General features: G+C 46.3%; 1 protein-coding gene across 2 annotated transcripts; it reads right to left on the bottom strand.

Moving 5' to 3' along the window:
* Positions 1-405: 405 nt before the first annotated feature.
* Positions 406-26,838, bottom strand: ASCC2 (activating signal cointegrator 1 complex subunit 2). Of its 2 annotated transcripts, none has more exons than XM_081892325.1 (19): positions 26,712-26,838; positions 23,681-23,780; positions 21,790-21,951; positions 20,337-20,507; positions 17,855-17,984; positions 17,133-17,200; positions 16,179-16,289; positions 15,039-15,151; positions 11,573-11,647; positions 10,687-10,794; positions 9,830-9,898; positions 9,419-9,493; positions 8,858-9,026; positions 8,030-8,244; positions 7,007-7,126; positions 4,410-4,634; positions 3,956-4,064; positions 3,308-3,384; positions 406-774 (listed from the first exon to the last, which is right to left on the bottom strand). In XM_081892325.1, exons 2-19 carry the CDS (start codon positions 23,759-23,761, stop codon positions 603-605), a joined length of 2,250 nt encoding a protein of 749 aa, XP_081748451.1. In that variant the 5' UTR covers positions 23,762-23,780; positions 26,712-26,838; the 3' UTR covers positions 406-602. The 2 variants fall into 2 exon arrangements, with proteins under 2 accessions (XP_081748451.1, XP_081748450.1); XM_081892324.1 differs by having other exon boundaries at positions 3,308-3,387; positions 26,712-26,837.

Genomic DNA, 26,838 nt, shown 5'->3' with positions numbered 1-26,838 from the left:
TATAGATTTCTTGAAAAGGGCATTGGGCCCCCTATTCAGGTGGACTTACGAAGTTGCCTTGTATGGAGTTAAATCGCTGGCCCATTTAGCTTAGTATTGTCTACACTGGCAGCAGGTCTCCAGGGTTTCAGGCAGGTGCCTTTTCCCAGCCGTACCTGGGCATATTGAGGATTGAACCAGAGACCTGCTGCATGCAAAGCAGCTTCTATACCACTGAGCTACAACCCCTCCCCCAGAAGTAGTACCCCTCTGCACAACAGAGGCCAGAGGCAGAACACAAGTAGCCCCTGGGCTTGCAAAAAAGAGCTGGTGGACTAGTTGGGAACTTGATCTCATGCATCAAGGCTGATGTATTATTATTCGTGCTGACAAATGTTCACAAGGAACTGCCTGCACAGCAAGGTCCATTGTGTCTGCATAAATATCTTTGTTGCATTCTCCTATAAATAACAATGCACAGCTGTTGTAGTTCTCTGTAATGGGTTGCTGGTTGTTACATGCTGATGCTCTCCACAAACAAGAACGGAAAAGTACTGTCCCTTAGGATAAAGGCATTGCACTATGAGTCTCTAAGAGGAAGAGTTGCCCCATTCTCCACCTCTTCAGGAAGGGATCATGCCTTTGTTTCGCTTCCGGTCTGCCATGGCACGCCGATTATGATTCGCCCTGGTCCCTTTGCTGGCTTCTTTCTTCCTGCGCTCCTGGACTGTCTCTCGGCTCTGGCCATGTCCCTTGGCGCTGCCCAAAATGACACCTGAATTGTCCGGCTTGTGCCTGTGTAAGAGGAAGGAGAAAAGTTTCATTGCTAAGTTCCACCAAATAGGCACAACAAATCTCGCTGGTAGTGTAAGAGTGGGGTGGGGAGGGGAGGCAGTACAGGTCGACAGAAACCTAGTGGGTCTGAGCACCAGAGGGTCACAGTAATCCTGAAATGCAAAATCTGTAGAAAACACAGGGACAGCCGTCTCAGAAGTGATACTGCTCTATATGTCAAATGTGGCAGTATCCAAGTAACGAAAAGTCTTAAAAATTCTGCCAGGGGAGCAGCGGGCCTCCAGAAGCTGCTGTACATCTCCCATCATCGCTGAGCATTGGCCATGCTGGGCAGATGGAAGCAGGAATTCAACATCCCCCAAGTTTCCCATCCCAAGATTGCTGTGCTTGTTTATTATTATACATTGTAACCCATCTTTCCTTGAAGGAGTTTGAGGCGGCATCCGTGACTCTTCCCTTCCCCGTTTTGTCCTCCCACAAACCCTGTGAGTTAGGTTGGGCTAAGAAACATCAACTGGCTCAAGGTCACAAGTTCATGGCTGGTTGACTGCGGATTTGCACACAGGCCTCCCAAGTCCTCGTCCAACATTCAGACCACTAAACTGCAAAGGCTCTCAGGTATACTTCTAAATATTAGTCCCTCAAAGTAACAGAACACTAGATATATACTATTCTCCATTCCACCAATCAAAACTCTGACACTGCCTCTTTTATTTCCTTCAGACGTCTGAAGACAGGACAAAAGGAGTAAATCTTGTCTTAGTGGAAGCCTTCAAGTGCCCTCACAATATCTGGGAAAATTCACATTGGGGTCACAGTTATGATTTGTAGATATGATTGTGCCTTAGGATAGTTAGTCATGGAAGCAGCCCTTGATTTAATCTTGCAGGGCACCCAGGACCCTCATCCAAGTAGTTCTGACCAGTAGTTTGCGACTGTACTCACAAAGTTATCAAATTCAGCACATATGTGAATGGAAAGCCCAACATATTCACAGTTATATTTCTAATGGGGGGGCGCAGAAGAAAAATAAGGGAATTAGTGAAAAGAAAATGGGAGACAATGAGGTGGATCACATCCTTTCAAAAAGGCCGAAACATAAGAGGCTGCTGCATCAGACCAATGGCCCATCTAATCCAGCATTCTGTTCTCTATAGAAAACCTACAAGCAGGATTCAAGCAGAGTACTCCCCTCCCCACCCACCTGCGTAGTTTTCTTAAGAAGCATTACTGCTTCTCACAGTTAAAGGTGAACATAGCTATTGCAGTCAGTAGCCAATGACAGCCCTATCCTCTATGAATCCGTCCAATCCTCTTTGCAAGCCATCCAAGTTAGTGATTGCTGCCTCTTGTCAAAGTGAGTTCCATAGTTAAATATGTGGTTTGTGAAGAAGCAGGATGCTCAGGATTAAAAAAAAGATGGGTGGGTGGGAAAAGGGGAATTGACAGTGAAAAAAGACATTGAAATAACATGCATTTAAATGCTAAATAAGTTAGAAACTAATCAGGGAAGCAGCAGGAATGAGGTACAACAACAACAACAATATAAATACTCCATCCAGCTGACTGGGTTGCCCCAGCCACTCTGGGCAGCTTCCAACAGATATCAAAGCATAATAAGACATCAAACATTAAAAACATCCCCATAAGATTAGTGATGGTCAGCTGACACTCCCACTTTAAAAACATCTGCTTGAGAAAGTCCTCCAACCCTTTGGAGTGGATTTAAGGGGATGCGGAGGACTAAATGAGGAGGGGTAATCACCCAAAAGTTTTTCCCTTCCCATTCATCTGATGGAAGCTTTCCTGTCAGCTGAGCAACTCAGCTGGTTACAGCACAGAGCAAGTCCCTGGGCCTAAATGGCTTGCAACCAAGAATTCTTGGAAGAACTCAAATGTGAATTTGGTGATCTTCTAACAAGAGTATGCAACCTTGTTCATGAAACTGGTTTTCTTAGCAGAGGATTGAAAGGTAGCCAACATAAGATAAAGGGACCCCTAACCATTAGGTCCAGTCATGGCCGACTCGGGTTGCGGTGCTCATCTCGCTTTATTGGCTGAGGGAGCCGGCGTGCAGCTTCCGGGTCATGTGGCCAGCATGACTAAGCTGCTTCTGGCGAACCAGAGCAGCGCACGGAAATGCCGTTTACCTTCCCACTGGAGCGGTACGTATTTATCTACTTGCACTTTGATGTGCTTTCAAACTGCTAGGTGGGCAGGAGCAGGGACCGAGCAACGGGAGCTCACCCCATCACGGGGATTCAAACCACCGACCTTCTGATCGGCAAGTCCTAGGCTCTGTGGTTTAACCCACAGTGCCACCCGTGTCCCATGGCAGCCAACATAACACCCATTTTAATATTGCACAGAGGAATTCCAAGTCCCACAGATACAGCAGTGGGAGCTAGACCAGCTGTTTGTTGTGAAGGGTTGTCAGATGCAGCCCTCTGTTTGAAGGTGTCCCCTGTTTGAGGGCTGTCGAGCCACATGTGGTAGAAAGACCAGGAGCCACAGAAGGGGAGTTGCATCTTACCCTTTCCTGGCGAGAAAAGTCATCCGCCGGGCTTCAGCTCTCTCCCGCAGCACAGCTGGATCCTGCACAAAGTGGTCCTGCTGCACATGAAGGAAAGAATGGAGCCCCAGTTCATGTCCAGTTCAAAATGCTGATGGGCCCTCAAGTGCTGTTGAACTAATGCTCCAAACATCCCTGATGGGCCAGGCTGGCTGAGGCTGATGGGAATCAGAGCCCAGCAGCATCTGCAATGTGGATGAAGGGGAGGGGCCCCACCTCCCTTATCCCCGCAGAAAAGGGCCTAGTCCTCAACAAGGCAGTATGCTCTTTGTTGTGGAGATGGATCTTTGCAGCCCTCTGCACTTCCCCAATCTACCCTCCCCTACATCTTACTTACTTCCCTCCCTCCACTGTCTTCTCTGTGTTGAATTTTAGCCTGTAACCTCCTCAGGGCAGGGACCCATCTTCTTGCTGCTGCTCTGTACAGCCCCACAGACTATGGTTATCATTATATCTCCATAGGCTGAAGCACATCAGCTCCACTTAGCCACAGGGATCTCAGAGACCTCCCCAGCCTGTTCCCAAAGAGCCATCTCCCCAAAGAACAGCAGTGCAAGGGTTGCCTCACAACCCCTTCCTCCCCCTTCAGAGCTGCCCTGCAACAATCACCTTTGCAGCCGCCTTTTCATCAGCTGCCGCCAACTCCTCTTCATTGTCATCTTCCTCGTCCTCTTCTTTCTGATCTTTTGGTCTCAGAACTTGAGGGATGGTAAATGGCCTAATGCAGGGAGAAATGAATGGATGAGACGTTCCAAAGAGAGGGATTGCTTTTCAATTGCTTTTCTGAGAACTGTAGCTCTGGGAGGGGAAGAGGGGTTTCTCCTAACAACTCTCGGCACCCTTTAAAAAACTATAGCTCCCAGAATTCTTTGGGAGAAGCCACGACTGTTTAAAGTGGAAGCACAGGGTTTTAGTTGCACGGTGTAAATACATCCTGACTGTGGAAAAGCTACAGATGGGACCTAGCTGAGAATGGAGGGAGAGGGAGTGCCCTTCAAAACACACTTGCTGCACTACACAAATGATTATGGCAGGCTCCATTCAGAAAGGCCTCTAAACTCACCTCCTGCTGATCAGCTCGTCATCTGAGTCGGCGTCGTTTGCTCCCACCTGGTTGCCATCATAGGTGTCATCGTATTCGTCCTCATACTCATCCGGGTAGGAAAGACCTGCTCCGCTCTGCTCTGGGACCTCCTCCACTATCACAGAGTACTGGCTGTAGCGCTCCCTCTGCTCATTCACAAGGCGCTTGTCATTCACCAGACTTTTGGTTGAGGCTTTGTCACTCCTGGGAACGCAAGGAAAGCCCAACCAGATCAGAACAAAGGCTGATCCGGTTTCCACACAGAAGCCCCTGGGGAACGGCCATGGGTCAGTAGTGGAACATTTGCTTCAGAAGTTCCCAGATTCAATCTCCTGCATTTCCAAGGTAGGGCTGATAGAGGCTCCTCTAAATCCTAGAACACCGCTAGCAGTCAGTGCACACAACTAGATGAACCAATGGCATGACTGGGCATTAGGGAGCTTCCTGCGTTTTAAGGAAAGGCTGTAGCTCACTGGCAGAGCATCGGCTTTGCATGGAAAAAGTCTCAGGTTCAATCCCCAGCATCTACAGGAGCACTGTCCCCTGCTCAAAAACCCAGAGAGCCACTGCCAGTCAAGCATGGGCAATACTGAACTAGATGTACCAATGGCCTGACTTCATATAAGACACACAGAATTCCTATTTAAAACAGCCTTTAATTTGGAACCATGAGGACTAGAATCTTACCTCACCTTAGGGAGGTATTCGCTGTTATGCAGTGGCAGAACACATGCTTTGCAGGCAAAAGGTCAAAGGTTCAATTCCTGGCATCTCCAGGTAGGGCTTAGGAGACAGCAGCTGCCAGTCAGTGTAATAGACAATGCTGAGTGAAATGGACCAACAGTCTGACTCAATATAAGGCAGCTCCCTCTAATGTTTAGCCATTTATATACTCCACAAATTGAACAATGTCTATATTATATAACCACATTGTCATTGTAATGTGGAAGCGCTGTAGCTCAGTGGTAGGGCATCTGCTCTGAAGAAGGTCACAGGTTCACTCCCCAATGGCATTTCCAGGTAGGGTTGGGAAAGACTCTGTGTCTGAAATGCTACACTAGATGAACCGATGGGTCTGAATCAGTAGCCTCCTATGTTCCTATGTGACCGCTCCTTATTCTTGAGAATGACACCACCTCCTTCCCTTGTCTCTGGCCTATCCCATTTCCCTGGCTGGCTGGCTCCCTTTGGGCTGACACTTTGGTTTTGAGATCCCAGCCAAGCAAATGACATTTTGGACTTGTCCTTTCTGCAGACATCTTCTGGTGATACTGCCTGGGGCTGTCGTGCCACGCTGGGCCCTGATCCTGCAGATGCTAAGCCTGGAACTCCCACCAGCAACCTACACTTTTGATCAGTGCCACACCCCCTATGCTTCAGTAAGCCTTACCAAGGAACAATGTCAAAATCTGCTTCCTAACTGCCAAGCCAGCAATTTATTGTTATTACTTTGCTCCCGGGGATATACAAGGTATTCACGTCTGGGCTTTTCCGTGCAGCATTCCTCTCATACCATGGATAGAAGGTCACGTCTCAGGAGCAAGTGCAACTGGAACAACCAGCTGCTTGAGGCATCCCAGTGTTGACTTAATGAAAGGCTTCCTTGCAAGCAAAGAAGCAGAGGGGAAGTCCCCTCCAGGGCTCCACCCTTGGCTTTCCTTACACCAGGAAACCACTAGAGGGAGCTACAATTCCCAGAGCGGTTTGAAGATTGTAGTTCCAAGGAAGGGGATAGGGGTCTCTTCTTAACAACTCTCAGGACCCTTAACAAACAGCTCCCCACCTACAGCTCCCATAACCTGTGGAGGGAAGCCATGACCGTTTAAAGTGGGATCACAGTACTTTAAATGTATGGTGCAAATGTGGTCTTAATCTTAATCAGCAAAGTGGTTTTAAAAAATTATCATAGTGCCGTGAGAGCAGCAGGTGGGCAGACTGTGCTGGTTGGGGCATATGGGAGTTGTTATCCATAGCACCTGAAGGCCACCAGGCTGGTGAAGGCTGATTCAGGTGGTATTCTGGCATTAGAACAATTGGGAGTGAGGATTAGAAAGGTAACAGGGGTTGTGAAAAGGAGCTGCCACCACGCCAAACAATGGCAAAAAACAGGTTTTGTTTTTTTAAAATACCGGTTACAACAGCCATCACTCATGATAACACTCCAGAAGTCAACCTCTGCTCTCTGAAAAATGGCCCTTTCCAGATTCCTTCCTACCCATGGTGGGAGGAGAGGGGAAGGGACAGAACCTTCCTGCCTCGGGGATGTTAAAAACCGGAGCACTATGAAAAAGGAACAATGCCCAACACTGTTGGCTAGAAAAACAGATCCGCCAATCCCAACCCACAGAAATTACGCAGGGCAGGAAAGCTTTGGCCCTCCAAATGTTGCTGAACCACAACTCCCATCATCCCCAGCTATTGGCCAAGCTTGCTAAGGCTAATTGGAGTTGTTTTCAGCAACACCTAGAGGGCCACTCCTGATGTAGGGTCTTTATCTTTATGGGTAATATTTCCTAACTTGACAGCCATTGATCAGACGCAGCCTGAAAGGGTTGCCCAGGCCCCAGGCAACTCACCTCTTGCCTTTCTGCACGCGGGAGAGATCCAGAGAGTCCTGGCTGAAAACATCAAACTCATCGTTCTGGAAAACGTTGCATCGGGAAGTGAGAAGAGGTGTTGGGTCTGGCTTCACTGACCTGACAGAAAAAGATCGAGCCCTCCAATTTATTTTATTTATTATTGCTATTATATCCCACTTTTCCTCCAAAGAGCTCAAGGTGAAGTAGATGGTTCTTCCTCTCCCCATGTTATCCGTACAATGACCCTGTGGGAAAGCTTAAGCTGAAAGAGCGGATGGCCCATGGTCAGCCAATGAGCTTTAACATGGCTAAGTGGCTATATGAACCCTGGGGACGCAGTTCTTAACTCATTACTCTGTCCACTACACCATACCCTTCAGAAGCACAATCTTGAAAAATTCCTCACAAAACCAAGCAGCAGCCTGTGGCTCTGGAGCTGCAATTCTAAGCCCACTAATCTGAGAGTTGCACCTCCCAAACTCAACAGGGCATGCTTTTGAGCAGACATGTACAGCAGACATATGCTATAGCTCATTTAAGGGGATTTCAATCAAGGTCAGTCACCAATACACTGATTATAAATATGCATATTTATATATAATATATAAATACATTATTGGGTTATTGTTTTTATTTTTATTTTATATATTGTGATCTTTTCTGTGAACTGCCCTGAGACCTCTGGGTGTAGGGTGGTATTCAAACAAACAAAATTAAAATTAATAATACGAAATAGCACCACTGCCACTTTTTTATTCCTAGTCAAATGCCTGGTTTAAAAGAATGCTTCTTTCCACAATAAGGTAAAAATCAGATTTAAAGCATCCTCAAAACTACTAACAAAGAAAAATGATGTGTGGATGGTCCAGGTTAAACCCACCACGGATGCACTATTATCGTGTCCGTAACATGCCAGCAAAACAAAATTCAAAACAAACAAACAAAAACAAAAAAACAGAACATGGCAGCCTGCAGGGGCTCCAAGTGGGTAAGAGAAGCAACTCCCCCATCCAGAACTACCTGGGCATTGCTCGGTCCAGCTTCTGCAAGGCTGCCACCAGCTTGTCCTCCAGAACGTTGTTGATCACCTGCTCTACGCTGTAGTTGTACTCCTCCAAGCAGGCCAGGACAAAGCCTTCTCCAAGGTCAGGGAGCAGGTCCTTCACTTGGGAGATCAGGGAATCCAGCTCCACCCCAGAGACCTTGCACACAGGGGCCGCGGCTGCTCCAGCGTACTAGACACATCAAAGGCAACAGGCAGCGTTACCCCAGAAGAGGCACAATGCTGAAAGTAGCTGGGTGTGCAGAACCATAGCCAGGGGAAGGGTGGGGGGTGGTTGTCATCAGGTTGTCATCCAGTTTTTGTACCAAATATGCATAAATCAAATTCGGCCCCCCCACAACCCTCTAGCTTTCCCCCATTATCTAAATGCAGTGCAGGCTCAAAGAAGTTTCCATATGAAAGAGGCAAACATGGAAGGGAGGATGAATCTCTCAGGAGCAGCAGGGCCCACTTTGTTCAGAACACTCCTTACAATCAGCCCAGGGAGTGGCACAACCTATAATCTTAGCCTCAGTACTGCCCTTGTAGAATTCAAGAGGGAGGTCAGATAAAACTAAAATTAGTTGATTCTGCCTACCAGTGGGCACCACCGGCCACCTCCCTCCCCTCCTTTTCTACCTGACAATGGTCAGGAATGATCGGACTCCAGCAGCATTTGGGGGGCGGGGTACAGGTTCCCCATCCCACAGATATGCAAGCTCCATGACTAACATAGATAGCTCCCCAACAACCTTGTTCCCCAGTTCACAGCAAGTCAAGGCTAGTAGCACGCCCTGAAGACTCACCTCTGTGTGGTTTTCTTCCCTGAGTGTCTCTAGCCCCTCTGTATTACTGGGCAGCCCCGGGGCCATGGTTTCCGGCAGGGGCAGGTCGTGAGCTGGTTTTTTCCTCCTGTCCACTCCCTCCCAGGCACTGTCCACTCCTTGCAGGATGTAAGCTGTCCTGGTCTCATCTCTGCCCAACAGCATTAAGGCACCACACAGATAAATCTGATGTAAATCACACACAATGTAACTATAAGCCCTGGCATTCAGGGCAGATGTGCAGGGGTAGGTTGTGGATTTTCATGCATTCGGGGAAAGATAACTTGCACATTCTCAGAAGCACCCTTGTTCCCTATTGTTACAGATTCCAAGCCTGAATTGTGGTGAATGCCTGCATTCATTAAACCTTGAAGAGGAGCAATGTTTTGGAGGATGCAAGCCAGTCTTCCCCCACGTGGTGCCCTCCATAGGATTTGGACTACAACTCCCATCAGCCTCAGCCAGGCAAGTGGAAGTCCAGAACATCTGGGGCCATCAGGCTGGTGAAGGAAGTTCCCCAGAAATGCCAGCAGAAAAAGATACAGGGTTGAGGAGGCTTGCTGGAGGAGGCTCACATCATCTGCTACAGGAAAGAGCTCATCATAGTCACGGAGAAACCTGCAAATATAAACACTGCACAATTACTAGGGAGACCTTCTCAGCAAAAATGCCTGCCTTGTGAAATTTACATGCAAAATGGACTCCCAAACAGTTTCAATGGCTAGGGAGGTTTTTAAAAGTGTAATGAGCCACCCAAAACCTGGGTGAAAGAGATGTGTGTCTTTCAAGCCAGCTGCCCTACGCTTTCTCCATCCCCACTGTTGTTGCCGGACAAAGCAGGTTTGCAACACGGCTGTACTGACTGGGGCTAATGGCTGCTGTAGGCCAGGCTGCATTGACAAACTATATTCCAGAGGTTGTAAAGGACCTCCAACACCCAGTCAGGTTTCTCACCTCCTCTCCTGAAGCACTGAGGTGAAGATCTGCAGGAAGTCTTCTATGTAAGGCTGGATATTATCACAGCTGAAACAAGAGGGTAATGTTAACAACAACCAAGGAACCTGTATAGGCTTAGGTGCAGCTTGTTCATCCAAGGGGGCTGATCCTTGGAGCTGGGAGCAAGAAGTCCTGAGTTCAGTTCCCAGGCAAGCCCATGTTCCTAGGAAAGAAAGCTAGAGCTTAGTGGGAGAGCACACGCTGTGCATTCAGAGCTCCCAAGTACAGTTCCTGACACCTCAAGTTAAAAGGTTCAAGCGGCAAGTGATTGGGAAAGATACTGCTCTGCTCAAAATCGTGGAGAGCTGTAGCTTAGTGGTAGAGCATCTCCTATGCATGCAGAAGGTTCCAGGTTCAATCCCCTCAATCTCCAGGTAGGCTAAGAAAATAGCCCGGAAAGCCACTGCCAGTTAGTGCAGGCAATACTGAGCTGGGTGGACCAATGATCTGACTCAGTACACCGAAGGGCCATCGCTCAGCAGTAGACCATCAGCTTTCCATGCAGAAAGTCCCAGGCTCAATCCCAGCACCATCAAGTAGCACTTGGAATGTCTCCTGTCTGAAACTCTGGACAGTTGCTGTCAGATGCTGAGCTAGATGGACCAATAGTTTGGCTTGACATAAAGCAGCTTCCTGTGACAGGGGAAGGGCCACAGCTGAGTGAGAGAGCATCTGCTTTGAACACAGAAGCTCCTAGATTCGTTCCCCAACATCTGTAAACATTATCTGATTCTGAGGTTTCTTTCCTGGTGTCATAGAAATGAGTGTGTATAAGGGCAACCCACTGCATGAAATCCATGCACGTTAACAAGTACCTGCTTTCCAAAATGGGCTGAAGGCACAACTGGTTTATGATCATATGGAAAACTTCCACCATCTTCTTTCGAGAATGAGACAGCCTCTTCCACAAATCTGACAATAAGCTGATGGTGGGGAGGGAAGGGGAGTGAGAATTTCTGACACAGAAGCAAAAGGAAGTTGCAGTGATAGTTGTTATTACTATTATTTTCTTCGACCCACTCTTCATTGCAAGGTTCCAAAGTGGGGTATATACGTTCAATAAAACACTAAAAAATATTAAAGCCATGATTAAGTAACAAAGGCTAGATTTAACTAAGCAGTCCCGCTGGTGAAAGTCCAGGCTAGGACTTCTCCTAGCTCAATGGAGCTTCCCTCCCATGATGCAACCTGAAGTCCAAGAACATCTGAAATGGCAGCAGGATGGAGAAAGCTGCTCTAACCATTATACCTTACTGGCTCTACTACATCTCGGGGGGGGGGGGACCTCCAGCCCAATAAATTACAACAGGGAACAGGGACAACACAACTGAGCAGGATGAGTTACTGATGAGTAGGGGTTAAATCCTGCTCAGTCCAGCAAGATTCTATACAACCCCCTTCCTGAATTTAGCAGGAACCCACAGCTAAAATGGAGTGAGAGAGCCTTTGTTGTAGCTGCACTTTGCACCTGATGTCATTGTGATGTCAGGCAACTGTCAGGTGGGCAGCCGCCCAAAGCCAATCCTGATGAGGATCTGGCCCATGGAGCATAAACGTTTTCCCACCACCTGCTCCTAAAGGATGGTGGAACTTCAGGTATGCTGCAGGAGCAACCTGGGCAGATATATTGCAGGGCTTGTGCCTGGAGGGGACAACTGCACTTATTTCAGAGGGGAATGGTCACCTCCACAGGAAACAAACCTGCTGTCCTCGCGTTGCCTCTTCTTAATAGCAGCCTCCAGTTCAGGTACCACCAGCTCGTAAAATGCAGCAAGCCTTTTTTGAAAAAAGTGAAGCACACCTAATTGTGATTTAGATATATGTGTATATATATATATATATATACAGAGCGAGAGAGAAATCAAATCAAGGAAGGATATGTGTACAACATTCTAATATTGATAATACAGAAGAAGCTGGGGGGGGGTCATAGCTCTGTCTAGAGTAGGTATAGTCCCACAGATGCTATTTTAAATCTGGTACTGTATGCAATTTTCAAAAAATGGTAAGTTGCTCGGATATATATATATATATATATATATGCAGGTTTTGGTGTCCTCGGGTGTCTTCCCGTGTAAAAGTTGGGGTGTCTATGCGACGTTTCGACGAGGTCTCACTCGTCATCTTCAGGCTGGTGCTTTCGGCTTCTTGTTACTGGAACAGAGCAGGATCTCAGTGTTTTAGTTCCTATAAATACTGTTGAGGGGGTGTGGTGTATAGCCTCCAATGTTCTGGGCAGAGAGGAAGTTCCCAGGCTAGTGTGCCTTTTCTTCTTTTGTTCCTTAATTACTTGAGGGATATCTTGAGTGATTTCTTGAGTGATATCCTGAGTACCACTTAGGTGGGTCATTAGGTGTGGATTAGTTGCTAAAGTCTTTGTGTCTTGACCTCTTGAACTTTGTGAAGAGTTTTTCTGAGAAGATGGCTGTACTGCACTTAGTTGTGCTCTGGCTTGGCTTCGTGTATAGGGGCGAGCTGTGGTTTTGTGGCCTGTGTCAGCCAGATCTGTGTAGGGATTGCAGGGGGGTGCAGCATCCGGAGGTGCCTCCATGGTTTGGCTACTGGATGGTGTCTGTAATTTATCTGTGGAGAGGGTCTGGGTTTGGGTCTGGTGTGGTTGATTGGTGATGGCGTTCTGTGTGCCTCTGGATCTGGTGTCAGTTTTTGTGGGGAGGGCTAATTTCCAGATGTCTGGCAAGCGGGATGTGTCGTCACGCTTGTTCATGTTGTGAGGGTGTTTCTCTATCTCGATGGCTTCCATGATTATTCTCTTGTGGTGATGTTCCATGTTAAAGAGCAATTTGGAATCTGCAAAATTAATTTCGTGTCCTGTTTCTTTCATGTGTTGGAAAAGAGAGGAAGTTTTTTCTTCTTTTTTGACGGCATTCTTGTGTTCTGCGATACGTGCATTTATTCGTCTGTTTGTTTGTCCAATGTACGTGGCTGCGCAGACTTTGCAGGGTATTTCATAGACCCCTTGGTTTTCCAACTGGATTTTATCCTTGGGGTTTCTGAGGATATTGGCTATTTTTTGGTTGGTGCAAAAGGCTGTTTTGATATTGTGTTTATGGAGGATTTTGCTAATTTTATCTGTAGTGCCCTTGATATAAGGCAGGAGGGCCATGCCATTGTTTTCTTCTGTGTCTTGGTTTTTGGGGGGTGTTTCTTTTTGGATTAGCTTCGTAACCCTGTTTTGCTGGTATCCATTGGCAATTAACACATTTGAGAGATTCTGTAACTCAGTTGTCAAGTGGTCTTTGTCAGCCAGGCGTTTGGTTCTGGAGATGAGAGTCTTGGCTACGGAGTTTATTTGTGCAGGGTGGTGGTGTGATTGTGCATGTAAGTAGCGGTTGGTGTGTGTTTTTTTCCGGTAGATAGTGTGTCCTAGGGAGCCATCAGGTTTTTTGTAGATTAGGACGTCAAGGAAGGGAAGTTGGTTGTTGGCTTCTATTTCCATAGTGAATTGTATTTTGGGGTGTAGGCTGTTGAGATGTGTGAGGAAGCTATCCAGTTTTTCCTTCCCGTGTGGCCAAATTACAAAGGTGTCGTCAACATATCTGAGCCAAAGTTTGGGTTTGTGTTCTGACTTGTCTAAAGCATTGGTTTCAAAGTGTTCCATGTACAGGTTTGCGATGACCGGTGAGAGGGGTGATCCCATAGGTGCTCCTTCTATCTGTTTGTATCTTTGTCCATTGTGGATGAAGTACGTGTTGGTTAGGCAGTGGTTGGTCAGGTCCAAGATGTATTCGGGGGGATTGTATTTGTTTTGAATGGCTGTCAAGGCTTCATTAATGGGCACTTGTGTGAAGAGAGATACAACATCGAAGCTCACAAGTAGGTCATTAGGATGTAGGTTTTGCTTCTTTATTGTTTCTATGAACTGGAAGGAGTTTGGAACGTGTGAAGAGATGGATTCTGCATAGGGCTGAAGTTGCTTGGCGAGAAATTTAGCGAGATAGAGAAACACCCTCACAACATGAACAAGCGTGACGACACATCCCGCTTGCCAGACATCTGGAAATTAGCCCTCCCCACAAAAACTGACACCAGATCCAGAGGCACACAGAACGCCATCACCAATCAACCACACCAGACCCAAACCCAGACCCTCTCCACAGATAAATTACAGACACCATCCAGTAGCCAAACCATGGAGGCACCTCCGGATGCTGCACCCCCCTGCAATCCCTACACAGATCTGGCTGACACAGGCCACAAAACCACAGCTCGCCCCTATACACGAAGCCAAGCCAGAGCACAACTAAGTGCAGTACAGCCATCTTCTCAGAAAAACTCTTCACAAAGTTCAAGAGGTCAAGACACAAAGACTTTAGCAACTAATCCACACCTAATGACCCACCTAAGTGGTACTCAGGATATCACTCAAGAAATCACTCAAGATATCCCTCAAGTAATTAAGGAACAAAAGAAGAAAAGGCACACTAGCCTGGGAACTTCCTCTCTGCCCAGAACATTGGAGGCTATACACCACACCCCCTCAACAGTATTTATAGGAACTAAAACACTGAGATCCTGCTCTGTTCCAGTAACAAGAAGCCGAAAGCACCAGCCTGAAGATGACGAGTGAGACCTCGTCGAAACGTCGCATAGACACCCCAACTTTTACACGGGAAGACACCCGAGGACACCAAAACCTGCATTCCTGTACCCGTGAAAATCTACGAAAGCATATATATATATATATATATATATTGTAAGCAACTCTAGGAAACACTTTTTAGCTTTCATACCATTTGGTATAAGTACTTAAGTACTGGTTCTATTTTTCTTGATGAGTGATCGCCTTGGGATGTTTATTGTATCTGTCATTAACTGATCTGTTTCAATGCTTGTCTTACAATGACCTTAAAATAATATAACAGAATCAAACCGAGTTGTTAGATTGTCGTGTTATGTTTTGAAATGATTTAGTATTTGTTATTGTAATGATCTGTATCTCTCTCAGCTGTAACCTTTTCTGAGGCAGTGTTCTTCAACCTGGTGTGATCCCAGTGTAGTTGGACTACATCTCCCATCATCCCTGACCAAAGGCTAAACTGGCTAGGGATGATAAGAGTTGGAATCCAACAACACTTATCTAGTGGAATTGAAGCACGTGCACACACACACACACACACACACACAGGCAGGCAGCCTACCAATATACCTGTAGCAGAAGTCATGCTTTTGGAATGTCTGGCAAGCCAAAGGGAAAACATCCAGAAAGGCCCAGAGGGTGATGCAAGTGTCACACAGGTACAGGACAATATCCTTCAGCTCCTAGGAGGAAAAGAAAGGAAGGTCTTTCATTTTTTTAAAAAAATCAGATTTTAAGCACAATTTTATTTTTATTTTAAAAGTAAGCTGCCAAACAAAGCAATTCCCTGCCCTAGATTCCTCCCCAGCCCCAGTCTCTGGGTTCACTTCCTCCTCAGAGTTGGCATAATATCACACCTCGAAATCTGAGCCAGGGAAGTCCTAGAGCGGTCAGCTCCATTATTAGGCCCACCACAAGCGGTAGCATTAAAGGGCAGCAAACCAACAATTCTTTATATCAGCTTTTAATTTTAAGGCAGCTTTTTCCTGCCTGATGCGCTTATAACATTTTAGACCAACTCCCACAAGCGTGGCCATGCTGTGGCTGCCAGGAGCTGTCATCCAAAACATCTGGAGAACATTTAAGCACATAAAATTCCATGCAAGTGAGTGATCAGGACAACAAATGAGGGGCAGAGCTCTTCCTCAAGATTCTTTGGGGGAAGTCATGTCCTTTAAATATATGGTGTCTATGCAGCCCTGATCCACAAATTCCCAGCTGTCATTAAACACACACACATACACATACACACACACACACACACACAAACACACACACAAGCTTCTAGCATTTGCAGAACCAGATGAAACCAAATTTACAGGCAGTATATTCTCATTTTTCATGAGAAACTAGCCTGCTTACCCCCCATCTCCTTTGCCCCCCAGAAGAATTATTGCAGATGCCCATGGTTCTGTTTATCAAAGAATACAAAGAAAGGAAGTGTTCAGTGAGATTTTAAAACCGAACACATAAAATATCAATACAGAAAAAAGTGTATCGCAAAGCACAGGAAAATTCATGTGATGAGGAAAAGCTGCCTCACCCAGTCACAGGACAGGGAAGGGAATGTGTTACTAGCAACCATGTGCAGAATGAGACATAAGCTGTTGGGTGGGGTGGGGAGAGAGAAAGTATCTGTGGTGAAGATTAAAGCTGAGGCCAGGTTTGGAGGAAGTACATCGGTCCCAGGAAATACCTGCCCCACCCCACCTGCAGAGGAATATCCCCAGGAGTCAATCGGATTCTTTCCTCCAGCTTCTGTGGTGTGGATGAAGCTCCTTCACACTGCAAGCCACATGTATGCAGAATGCTGCTGAGTACCTAGAAGGAACAAAGAGTCCATAAGCGGAATACAACTGGGTGCATTTTGCCTTTTATTGATGGTAATCATCTGACCAAGGTTATTGTTGTAGCTGTTTTGTTGTTAATAATAAATAAATAAATAAATATTATAATAATAATTTATATAATATTATAATAAATTAATGTATTTATATCCCACATTTAACCCAAGCTGGGATTCATGGCAGCTTCCAACATTTAAAAACATTACATAATACCAAGTAATTATATCCAACTAGTTACAAACAATGATTAAAACACATCAGAACACATTTAGAACCAGCAATGAAAATCCAGTTTGCCCTGACAGCAGCCCAGAGATCAGCATAGTCCGAATCTTCGTTATTATCAAAGGCCTGTCTGAACAGGAAGATTTTGGCCTGCTGGTGGAAGGATAACAAAGAGGAAGCCAGTCTTTCCCCTCTTGGGAAAGAGAGCAGCCACAGAAAAGGCTCTCTCTCGGGTCACCAACAATCGTGCCTCTGGTGTTGATGGGACCAAAAGCAGGTGCTGAGCTAAGGATCATAGCACCTGGGCAGGTTCGTATAGGATTTTTCAAGTCACCTGGGTCCAAGCCACATGGGACTTTATAGGTCTGCTCTCCAAGGAAAGAACTCCCTTCCTTATAAATGGGGGTCAGGGAGCATTTTTTTTCCAGCTTTCAGTTCACATTTCCTTCATGCCAATTTTCTGGTGTGTGTCAGTCACAATTGACACACTGGCTGGGGGCTGATGGGAACTGCAGTCCAACAACATTTGTTTCCCCACAACTGTTACAAATGGGAACAGAGCTTCTCAAATAAGCCCAACAAGAAGTACAACCTGAAGGATTGTAGGCACGGTTTCATCCAAGTCACTGAAATAGCTTGGCTGCTGAGTAAAGATGTTTTCTGAGGGGTAGGATGGAGAGGGAGGAAGAAAGGAAAGAGAAAAAGATTGGTTTCAGGCAGGTTAAAACATTCAACACCACAAAAGGCTTCACACTTAGTTAGGAGATCTCCATGCATCTTCTTCATGTTACACGTAACTCATATTGGCCTGGTTTGAATGTTGCATTAAGCCAAACTATGGTTTAGCACATCACTCTCTATTTTCCACCCAGGCAAGGGAGAGGCACCATCAGAGTTCAAGGACACACTCCAGCTAGGCAAGAACACAGAGGAAGGGTATAAAGCAGGACCAGTGAATACCAAGGGTCAGACAGAAAGGCTTGGAGCGCCATATCTGGACCCCATGCCCAAGGTTCCTCCCCCCTGCTTTAAAGCTTTAATGTCCCTTAGCAATGGGCCAGTTTGGAACAGCCCCTCTTTAAAAACTATTGCAGCTGAATGCTGGTTTTCTGTTTCCTAGTAAAGAAATAATGGAGCCTGGCTAGACCAAAGTAAAAGTAATATTAAACAGTAAATTAAGAAACAGACACTTTACTCCTACAATTAGTAAAACCAATTGGACTGAGGAAAGTGGCAAATTTGATTTAAATCCTGGTTTTTAGAGGGCGCCGCCCCCCAACACTTCACACACACACACCCCATTCCCTCACTAACCAATCATCTTATGGAGCAGAGGACCGTTGCCTTTTCCAAAGAGCACACACAGATCCAGGATTTTGGGGATATCAAACAAGAAGTTATTGTAAAGGATCTCTCCAAAAACAGATGGCGTGATGAAGTGATCCTAAAAAGGGGTGGGGAGAGAAAGATATTGAAAGATGCTTATGGATAACTAGCAAAACGCCCTTTGTCGTCATGACAGATATGAGGAGGAGGAGTTTGGATTTGATATCCCGTTTTATCACTACCCTAAGGAGTCTCAAAGTGGCTAACAATCTCCTTTCCCTTCCTCCCCCACAACAAACACTCTGTGAGGTGAGTGGGGCTGAGAGACTTCAGAGAAGTGTGACTAGCCCAAGGTTACCCAGCAGCTGCATGTGGAGGAGCGGGGACGCGAACCCGGTTCACCAGATTACGAGTCCACCGCTCTTAACCACGCTGGCCCTCTACTGCAAGTGCCCTGAGGGGGTTAGGGAGGGATGATGCACATGTGTGCGTAATTGCCCTTCATGCTGTGATGTAAAAGTTTAAGAGGACAAAGGACAAGCCAGTCTTTATAGTCAGCAGGAAGAGCACAAGCCCTTGATTTAGGGGCTGGCCTGGAGAGATCTAAAAGTGCTCTGGATTTTGCTGCCTTTACAGAGCATCCTTTGAGCAGCGTATATTTAGGGCTAAAAGGCTCTACAGAGTAGCTTTTAAGTACGCATAGGCATTCAGAATTTAGACTATACCACATGCCTCCAAAGAACCTCCAGGGCAGCTCACAGCATGACAAAAACATAGCACCATGATCAATGAGCACAGATTAAAATTCATCTCCCTAAATCAGCAGAACTGACATCTTAAAGCCACAAACACTGTAAAACAGGATAAAATCGCACGCAAGCAGCCACCCACCCCTCTGTAGCTCCAAACATCCACATAATATACCTAAGGACAGTGACAGGGCAGGACCTATGAACATTTCCCAGGGTTTTATTTCCACAGCATTGGTACCACTACTGAAAAGGATGTATTCCTTGGCTATATCAATCTGACCAGGCATCCAGAAGTTTCAGCTGAGCTTTGGAGGCACTCAGAAGGAGGTGTACAGCTTTTCAATTGCCTCTGAAGCCCAACACAAGACCAGGGATACCTCTTGCATGACTGCCAGAAACTAGTTGAAAAAACCATCAGAACTTCAGAAAAGTGGAAGGATTCACAGCAAAGAGGCTCTTCCAATGACCTTAGTGAACAAAGAGGGTCATATATGAGAAGTACACCACTGAGGTCACCTGTTGCTGGACTACAACTTCCATCACCCCCAGGTAGCATGGCCAATGGTCAGAGATGGGGGTTGTATTCCAGCAACATCTAGATGACCACACATTAGACACCTGTGTTAAGAACAGTGGCTTGTTTCCAATGCTAGCCCTACTCAAAGTAGACCCACTAAAATCAATCAACATGGCTCACTTAGGTCCATTAATTTCAGCTGGTCTACTCTAAGCACTGGATATAATCCATCTAAAAAAGGAAAAGAGGGAGCCAATGGTGTTCTTGCAGAGAAAACCAATAGGAACGGCCAGTTTTGCCTTATTTCTTACAGGATGTATTGAAGTTACTTCTATGAAAATTAACTTGAAAAGAGTTGAGGTAATTAAGGGTAGGGAGCCTCAGGCATGGAGGCTTCCCTATCTGGCCCTCAGAAGTCCCCCCCCCAGGCCACACCTCCTCTCCCCAGGCCACACCCCTCAATGGTCTTACTTTGCATCATGAGTGTTTTTGCCTGGCAGGACAATGTCCTGAAACTCTGATCAAGCTTCTTGCTCGCCTGGATACAGGACAGAGAGGGGTGTGCATCAAAACCGGCCTAATATGAAACGTTAAGATTGGCATTCATTGCTCCACCTGCTTTTGCCTCTGGCCCTGCCTGCCACTGGCATGTGGCCCTTAGAAGGTTGCCCAGAAGGAAATGCAGCCCTGGGGACGATAAAGGTTTTCTGCCCCTGAAATAAATAGCCTCCATGGAACTACATCTCTTTGAAGGTTCCAACTAATTGAACCTCCCTGGTGGCAAGGCAATTTAGGTACATAGGAGCCCCCAGAGGAAACAGCTGACAGAATATTGGATCAGGACCTAGGTTCAAACTGGGCTCCTCTTTGGCTGAAAAGGCACCACACATGTTATTTGCGAAGGTGAAAGGAAAGAAGAAAATGTTCTTTCCCACCTCGGCCTTCAGGACAGAATGGGCTATATACCTAAACAAATACATTAACATTTCCCGAAAACCATTTGAATATATTGGAGCGTAACTGTGCTTCTATTCATTAATGACTAGGGAATGGCACATATATATATATATATGAGAGAAACTCCAGGTAGAGGCTATGAAGGGAAAGCCATTAGGAAAGACAAACAGAAACCTGCTATTTTTCCACACACAAAAACATGTACACACATCTCAAAAGCAGGCTGAGTAAAGAAATTATTTACTTTGGACTCCTTGTGAGTGGACATGCGGAGGAAGGTTAGGAAAACGTTCCGATGGAGGCGTCTCTGGAGGTCATTCACCTCTGGAGGCAAGTCCGCCACTGTGTCAAACTTGCGAGGGGCGTGGCGCAGGTACGAATCCAGGCATTTCTGGAGCGTCTCATCAAATATCACCTGCCACAAGGAAACAAAAGGTCTCATGGGAAAAAGAAATCTGGCTGCCTAGCAGGACAGCAGATCACCGGAGGAACTTATGTCAGTCTATTGCACGTTGAATCAACAAGTGAGCAAAACATTTTAAGATGAAGGCTGCGCCAAAGAAGCAAAGATTCCAGGACACTTGGGGGGGGGGGACATTTTCAAAGTTTCAAAACATCACACATTTATCTTGAGTGTAATGCAGAGGCTTGGCCTCACCCCCTTTATGGATTTTATAATCCGTATTATACTCATTTACAGAGTCAAATAAATAAATAAATAGGACCACTGACCATTTTAATTGCCTTTTAACTGGCTGGTTAAGCCTATTGATTCATGTATCAAAATCTCAAGCTATGCCTTTTGAGGTATTGAAGGAAGCATTAAGATAACTTACAATTTAATAAATAAAAGAATCTGGTAAATAAAATGTCACATCTTGAATAAAATATGATCCTGAATACTATCTTTTTACTGTGTTCAGTAACACTAGAGACTCAAGGTCCTCCTAAAAAAACCCACAAAAGGTGTGTCCATAACTCTCAGCCTCAACTATCAAAACTGCATTTGTTACATTTTTTCCCCTTACTTCAAGCAGCAGAAATGGGGAAGCCCACTCCTCAATTGCTGTTGGAACCACAAACTCCCATCATCCCTGCCTGCCTGAAATGCTGGGGTTGATGGGAGTTGGAGTCCAACAGGACCTGGATGACCAAAGGCTCCTCACCCCTCCCCTAGAGGTCCTTACTGATGCTTCTACAGCCGGTGCTAGAGTGCTCAGATGAAAGAAGAAAGGGTAGGGCTTAAAGAGTTGTGAGAACGGGTGGAGAACCTGAGGGCTAGGGATGAAATACAACCCCTAGGACTCTCTCTAGTACACAACCCTTCCCTGCCCCCTCCTTGACTGCTTTCACTTGACTGATATGTGTCCTTGAACACAGTTAATGTCTCTCATTTGCCCGGATCGAGAGATGTGTGTACGACTGGGGGTGTAGAAACGCCTGACTTCTTCGTGGCTGGAACTTAGCCTGCTGCAGAAAGGAACGATTCATACCTTTTGTCTCACCCGCTTTTGCCTCTGGCCCCACCCATCCCTAGCACATGGCCCCCAGAAGGTCGCCCAGGAGGGAAATGCAGCCTCCAGCATGAAAAAAAGGTTCGCCAACCCAGTATAGAAGGAGGACTTATGACGATGAAAGTATGTCACCACCAACACATCTACACATGCTTCTTTCTTCCTTTACAAAAGAAATTATACCTGGCACCAGAATTTGTCATGAGGCAGAGTCAAAAGCCACTCCAGGTCATCTGCAACAAACTTGGCTCTCTCCCAGAACTCCTCCAGCAGGGCACGGTCGCCTCTGGCTTTCGGTGGGGGCTTATACATCACAAAAGACCGCTCTGTTTTCTTTTCAGGATGCTGCAGAGAGGGGGAGGAATGCCACGGGATGTCAACAGGTCAAAGACTAAACAGAAGTCCTCGGTGTTGGCTTTCTGAGCTATCTCAGAAACCTGGGCACACCAGGGATAATTCTCCTATTTGTCAGAAACTTGGCCTGTGGTTTAGCAGGAATCCAGCCCCTCATTTGTTGCTGCCTTTGGCTTGCTGACTGCTCCTGTTTCTCTTTCATCACAAGGGGCCTGCTGGGTGGCGGTTTGGGAAGAACTCCTTGTCTTGCAAACGACACTTTTAGAATCCTGCAGAAGTCACAACAGACTCTGCCTGGCTCCTGTTAAGATAAGAGCTGGCACCTTCCTCGTGCTCACGTGTTTTCAAAACTAAAATAGCAGAAGCTGGACGGAGAGACCCTTTGGATGTGTTGAGAATATGCCAGGATCCTGCACTAACAGCCACAACATAGTATGAAAATGGAAAACCCGTATTCCAGGGGTGACCAGTGTCCATTGGGACTGGTAGGGCAGAAGGCATGGGGTCAATCAGTAGATGGAGCCAAACCAATGAGAGGCAGAGCCAACCAATTCTAGTTTTGTCTCCATCCTCCTGCTCCCTACTGAGCTCCATGAGAGCAACACTGAGACTAAGGAGGAAGAAGCTGACAGGCAGTAAGTGAGAAAGCAGGCAGGTGGAGGCAGACATGTTAGAGTGCCCTATTTGCCCTAATGGAGTAGTATCTACTGTGACTGTGCACAGGTGACAGCTTTTCAAGGGAGCTGGAAGGGGGAATTGTGGATTCAGTGCTACTCACAGGAAAAGCACATATCCATTTATTTTGCTCCATGTGGTTTAGGTTTTGCTTTAGTTTTTCCATTTTGTATTTTTAGTGTCCGACCGTGGTTTTTGATGAAACTGGTTTTGCAGCTAGAGAGCTCGCTGGGACAAGTTTGAGAAAACCTTCCTGGTGTAGCAGAGGGAGGAAAAAATCAGAAGCCAGAGAGGAGGCCAAATGAGATTTCTGGTGGGTAGGGGTGGGGCTGTGGTGCCCTAAACAGCAACTGGTTTTCCCCATAATGAAGAGAAGCAGGATAAATTATGCAAAATAGAAACAATGACAGAATGCATTAGACAAAACAAATATTTGCATAATTTACACAGCTTGCTAATTTGTGCTATTTTTAGGGCAGTTTCTGTTTTTAGTGCAGGAAACCTACAGTTCAGTGGACAGATGCCAGATCACTAGGTTTCCAGTTATAACCAGGAATACCAGGCAAAAAGAGGAAGGGAATTCTCTATTTTGTTATTGTACTTGATTTGCTTTTGGACCAATTTTAGAACAGTATAAAACAGCTCAGTGGTAGAGCAACTGTTTTGCATGCCGAAAGCTCCAGGTTTGATCCCCAGAGTTTCCAGGTAATGCTAAGAAAGTGCCCTGTCTGAAACCTTCAAGAGCATAGGACCAATAGCATAGAAACCTGCAACCAGCCAGTGTAGACCCAGAGAGGGAAACATGTGGCCCTCTAGATGTTGCTGGAGTGCAGCTTCTACCATCCCTGACTATTGGTCATAGTGAATGGGGGATTATGGAAGCTGGAGTCAAACATGCTCAGGAGGTTCCCACCCCAAGTCAAAGGAGTCATATACTGCATTTTCACGCCTCAGCTAATTTTATTCTATGCATTAACAAAAATAAGAAGAGAATGGGTCAGGCTTCTGAACTGCAAAAAAATAAAAATAAAAGCACCCCGCTTACCAGGGCGGGTAAAGTTTTCATCTTCCCAGTCAGTGAATCTTTCTCTGTCAACTGGAGCTCATCCAGTGGCAGTGCTGGCATGCTGCTGTGTTATCTCTGCCTTTAAAACATAAGCACATAGACAGGTTGCATCAGGAACTGTTTCAAGAATGCACAACCAGCAACAAGCAAGACAGGTTGCTCCTAGTACAGCAGCCACACCTAGAGACATCAGCTATGTTTTTTACACAAACAGAGGAGCTGATGTGCAACTCAGGAGGAAAAGTATTTTTGGGCTTCCTGCACGAGGCCCAGAGAGCTAAGCATAATTTAGAGATATTGGTCACCGCTTCATGAATAGGCACCAGGGAGTGAGGGAATCTTAAGGTGTACAAAGCAATACAAATATCCTAAAGGCAACAGAATCAGAGATGGAGACAGGTGTTGTTGGACTCCAACACCTGTCAATCTCAGCCAGCATAGTAAACTGTCAGAAATGAAGGGAGTCGTAATCCAGCAGGATCTGGAGTCTATTCTGTACAGTGGGGTACGTTTCTGACTAGCTTTCTTGTGGACTCCTGAGCAGCCACTGCCTCAGGCTGATACTCTGTGGTCTAGCTAAATGGTTAGAGCTTGTGCCTTGCATGCAGAAGGTCCCAAGTCTGGTCCCCAGCATCTCCATGCAGAGCTAGGAGAGACCTGTCTGAAATCATGGAGCCAGTGCCAGCCAGTGGAGGCAGTACTGAAATGGATGGATCAATGGTCTGGCTCAGTATACGGCAGCATTCCTATAGCATCATCTAGCCAAGCTTGTTTCCTATTACTAGCTTTATTGGGGTTCTCTGGAATGCAGTTGGGAGATAACTATAAGAGCTTATGGTATATTTCTAAGATGCTTGAGCTGTTAATCAGAGGTGGAACAGGTATATTATCAGGTCTATATATCACACTTGATCTCTCCACTCTATGCAGATTTGATGTCATTTCAAAACACAACAGGAGGAGATGAGTAGTACATGCAAAAAGGATCTAGGGTCTTAGTAGACAACAAACATAACATGAGTCAACACTGTGATGCAGCAGAGGAGAGAAAAGAGTAAGAACCAAAACAGTATGACTCTCTTTTTTATTGCTTCCCTGCAAGGAGGGAAGATGAAATCTCTGAGCAGATAACCACTGTACCCTTACCCGCCCTTCAATAATTTATTTATTTATTTATTTCTTACAGATATATCCCCCCTTCAAGGAGCTCAAGGCAGTGTACTCCTTCCAGTTTTATATCACAACAACCTTGTGTGGGAGGTTAAGCTGGGAAGGAGCTGGTTGCGGTGAGGTGGTTAGGGTATTGGACTAGGACCTGGGAGGCCAGGGTTTAAATCCCCACTTGGCCTGGAAGTTGACTGGGTGACCTTGGGCCAGTCCCTACCTCTCAGCATAACCTACCTCATAGCGTTGCTGAGGTTAAAATGGGGAATGGAGTGGAGTGTGGGGGGAGGGGAGAGAAATCCAAGTATGCCACCCTGAGATCTTTGGAGGAAAGCAGGGATATAAAATATAATGATACTTTTAAAATAATATAAAAATAATCATTAAAAAAAAACATTATGTCACCCAGTAACAAAGTCAATGCTGAAGGTGGGAATTGAGCCATCACTGCCGCCCAGCCTAACTTACAAGGTGTTTTGAGAGGATGGGGGGGGGTGGAGGGAGGAAGGGAGGCAAGGGCACTGCTTTGAGCTTCTTCAAGGAAGGTTGGGATGCAAAACAGAATAAGAAATGTAAATAAATATTAATATTAATACAGTGGTACCTCGGGTTAAGTACTTAATTCATTCCGGAGGTCCGTTCTGAACCTGAAACTGTCCTTAACCTGAAGCACCACTTTAGTTAATGGGGCCTCCTGCTGCTGCTGCTGCGCCGCCGGAGCACGATTTCTGTTCTCATCCTGAAGCAAAGTTCTTAACTTGAAGCACTATTTCTGGGTTAGAGGAGTCTGTAACCTGAAGCGTATGTAACCTGAGGTACCACTGTACTGTAAATGTGTGTGTGTGTGTAAAATGAAGTCACCCAATTGCTGAAGGGGGAAATCTGGCCACTTCCTCTCAACCGCACCTACCTCACAGGGTTGCTGAGAGGTTGGATTGGGGGAGAACCAGGTACATCACCTTGAGCATTGCCTTAATAAAACACAACTAATTTTTTTAAAAATAATGTAAATAAGCAAAGTCACCCAGCACCAACATCACTGTTGAAGGAGCGTTTCAACCCCCATCATTCAGCCTGGACATGGAGGTCCAGCTCCGAGGGCCTTCTGGCAGTTTCCGCACTGTGAGAACTGATGTTGCAGGGAACCAGGCAGAGGGCCTTCTCGGTAGTGACGCCTGTCCTGTGGAATACCCTCCCATCAGATATAAGGAAATAAACAACTATCTGACTTTTAGAAGACATCTGAAGGCAGCGCTGTTTAGGGATGTTTTAACATTTGATGCTTCGTTGCATTTTTATTATTTTTATTATTATTAATATTCTGTTGGGAGCTGCCCAGAGTGGCTGGGGAAACCCAGCCAGATGGACTGGCTATAAGGAATTAATTTATCATTATTTTTTATTATTTATTATTATTATGCTGAAAGGGGTTTTCGAACCCACTCCAGCCCCCCGCCTAACCTCCCTCACAAGGTTGTTGAGAGGATGGGGAGGAGGGAGGGAGCCGGGCACGCTACCTTGAGCTCCTTGGAGGAAGGCAGGTAAGCGTTTAATAAAACATAACTTTTAAATAATGTAAATGGTGAACTTTAAATATACGGGCATCCGGTGACGACATCATAGCTCCAGGGGGGATTCGAACTCAGGGCTCCACGCTGCCCAGCCACCCACTAACGAACCCCGCGAGCCACGACGTCACTGGCCACCAACCCCCCCACCACCACCACCAGCTGCCACGCCGCCCGTGTAACGTCATAACGGCCATTCCTCTGCTTCGCGCGCCTGCCCCGCCCCCTTCGGTTCATTCCCCTCCTTCCCTCACAGCGCCCCGCAGTCAGCCACTGACCCGAGGCCCGGACGCCCTCCAGCTTTCCCGGCCGCTTTCGTTTCTTTTCGACAAGGCTCAAATAATAGTCTCCCACCCGGTTTTCCCTGCCGGCCTAGTCCTTCCGGGGTCGAAGAAGCGCTTCCGG

Source organism: Podarcis melisellensis (genome assembly GCF_964234715.1).
Source record: "Podarcis melisellensis genome assembly, chromosome: 16".
In the NCBI taxonomy this organism is placed as follows: Eukaryota; Metazoa; Chordata; class Lepidosauria; order Squamata; family Lacertidae; genus Podarcis; species Podarcis melisellensis.
This window is presented reverse-complemented; position numbering and strand designations above follow the sequence as displayed.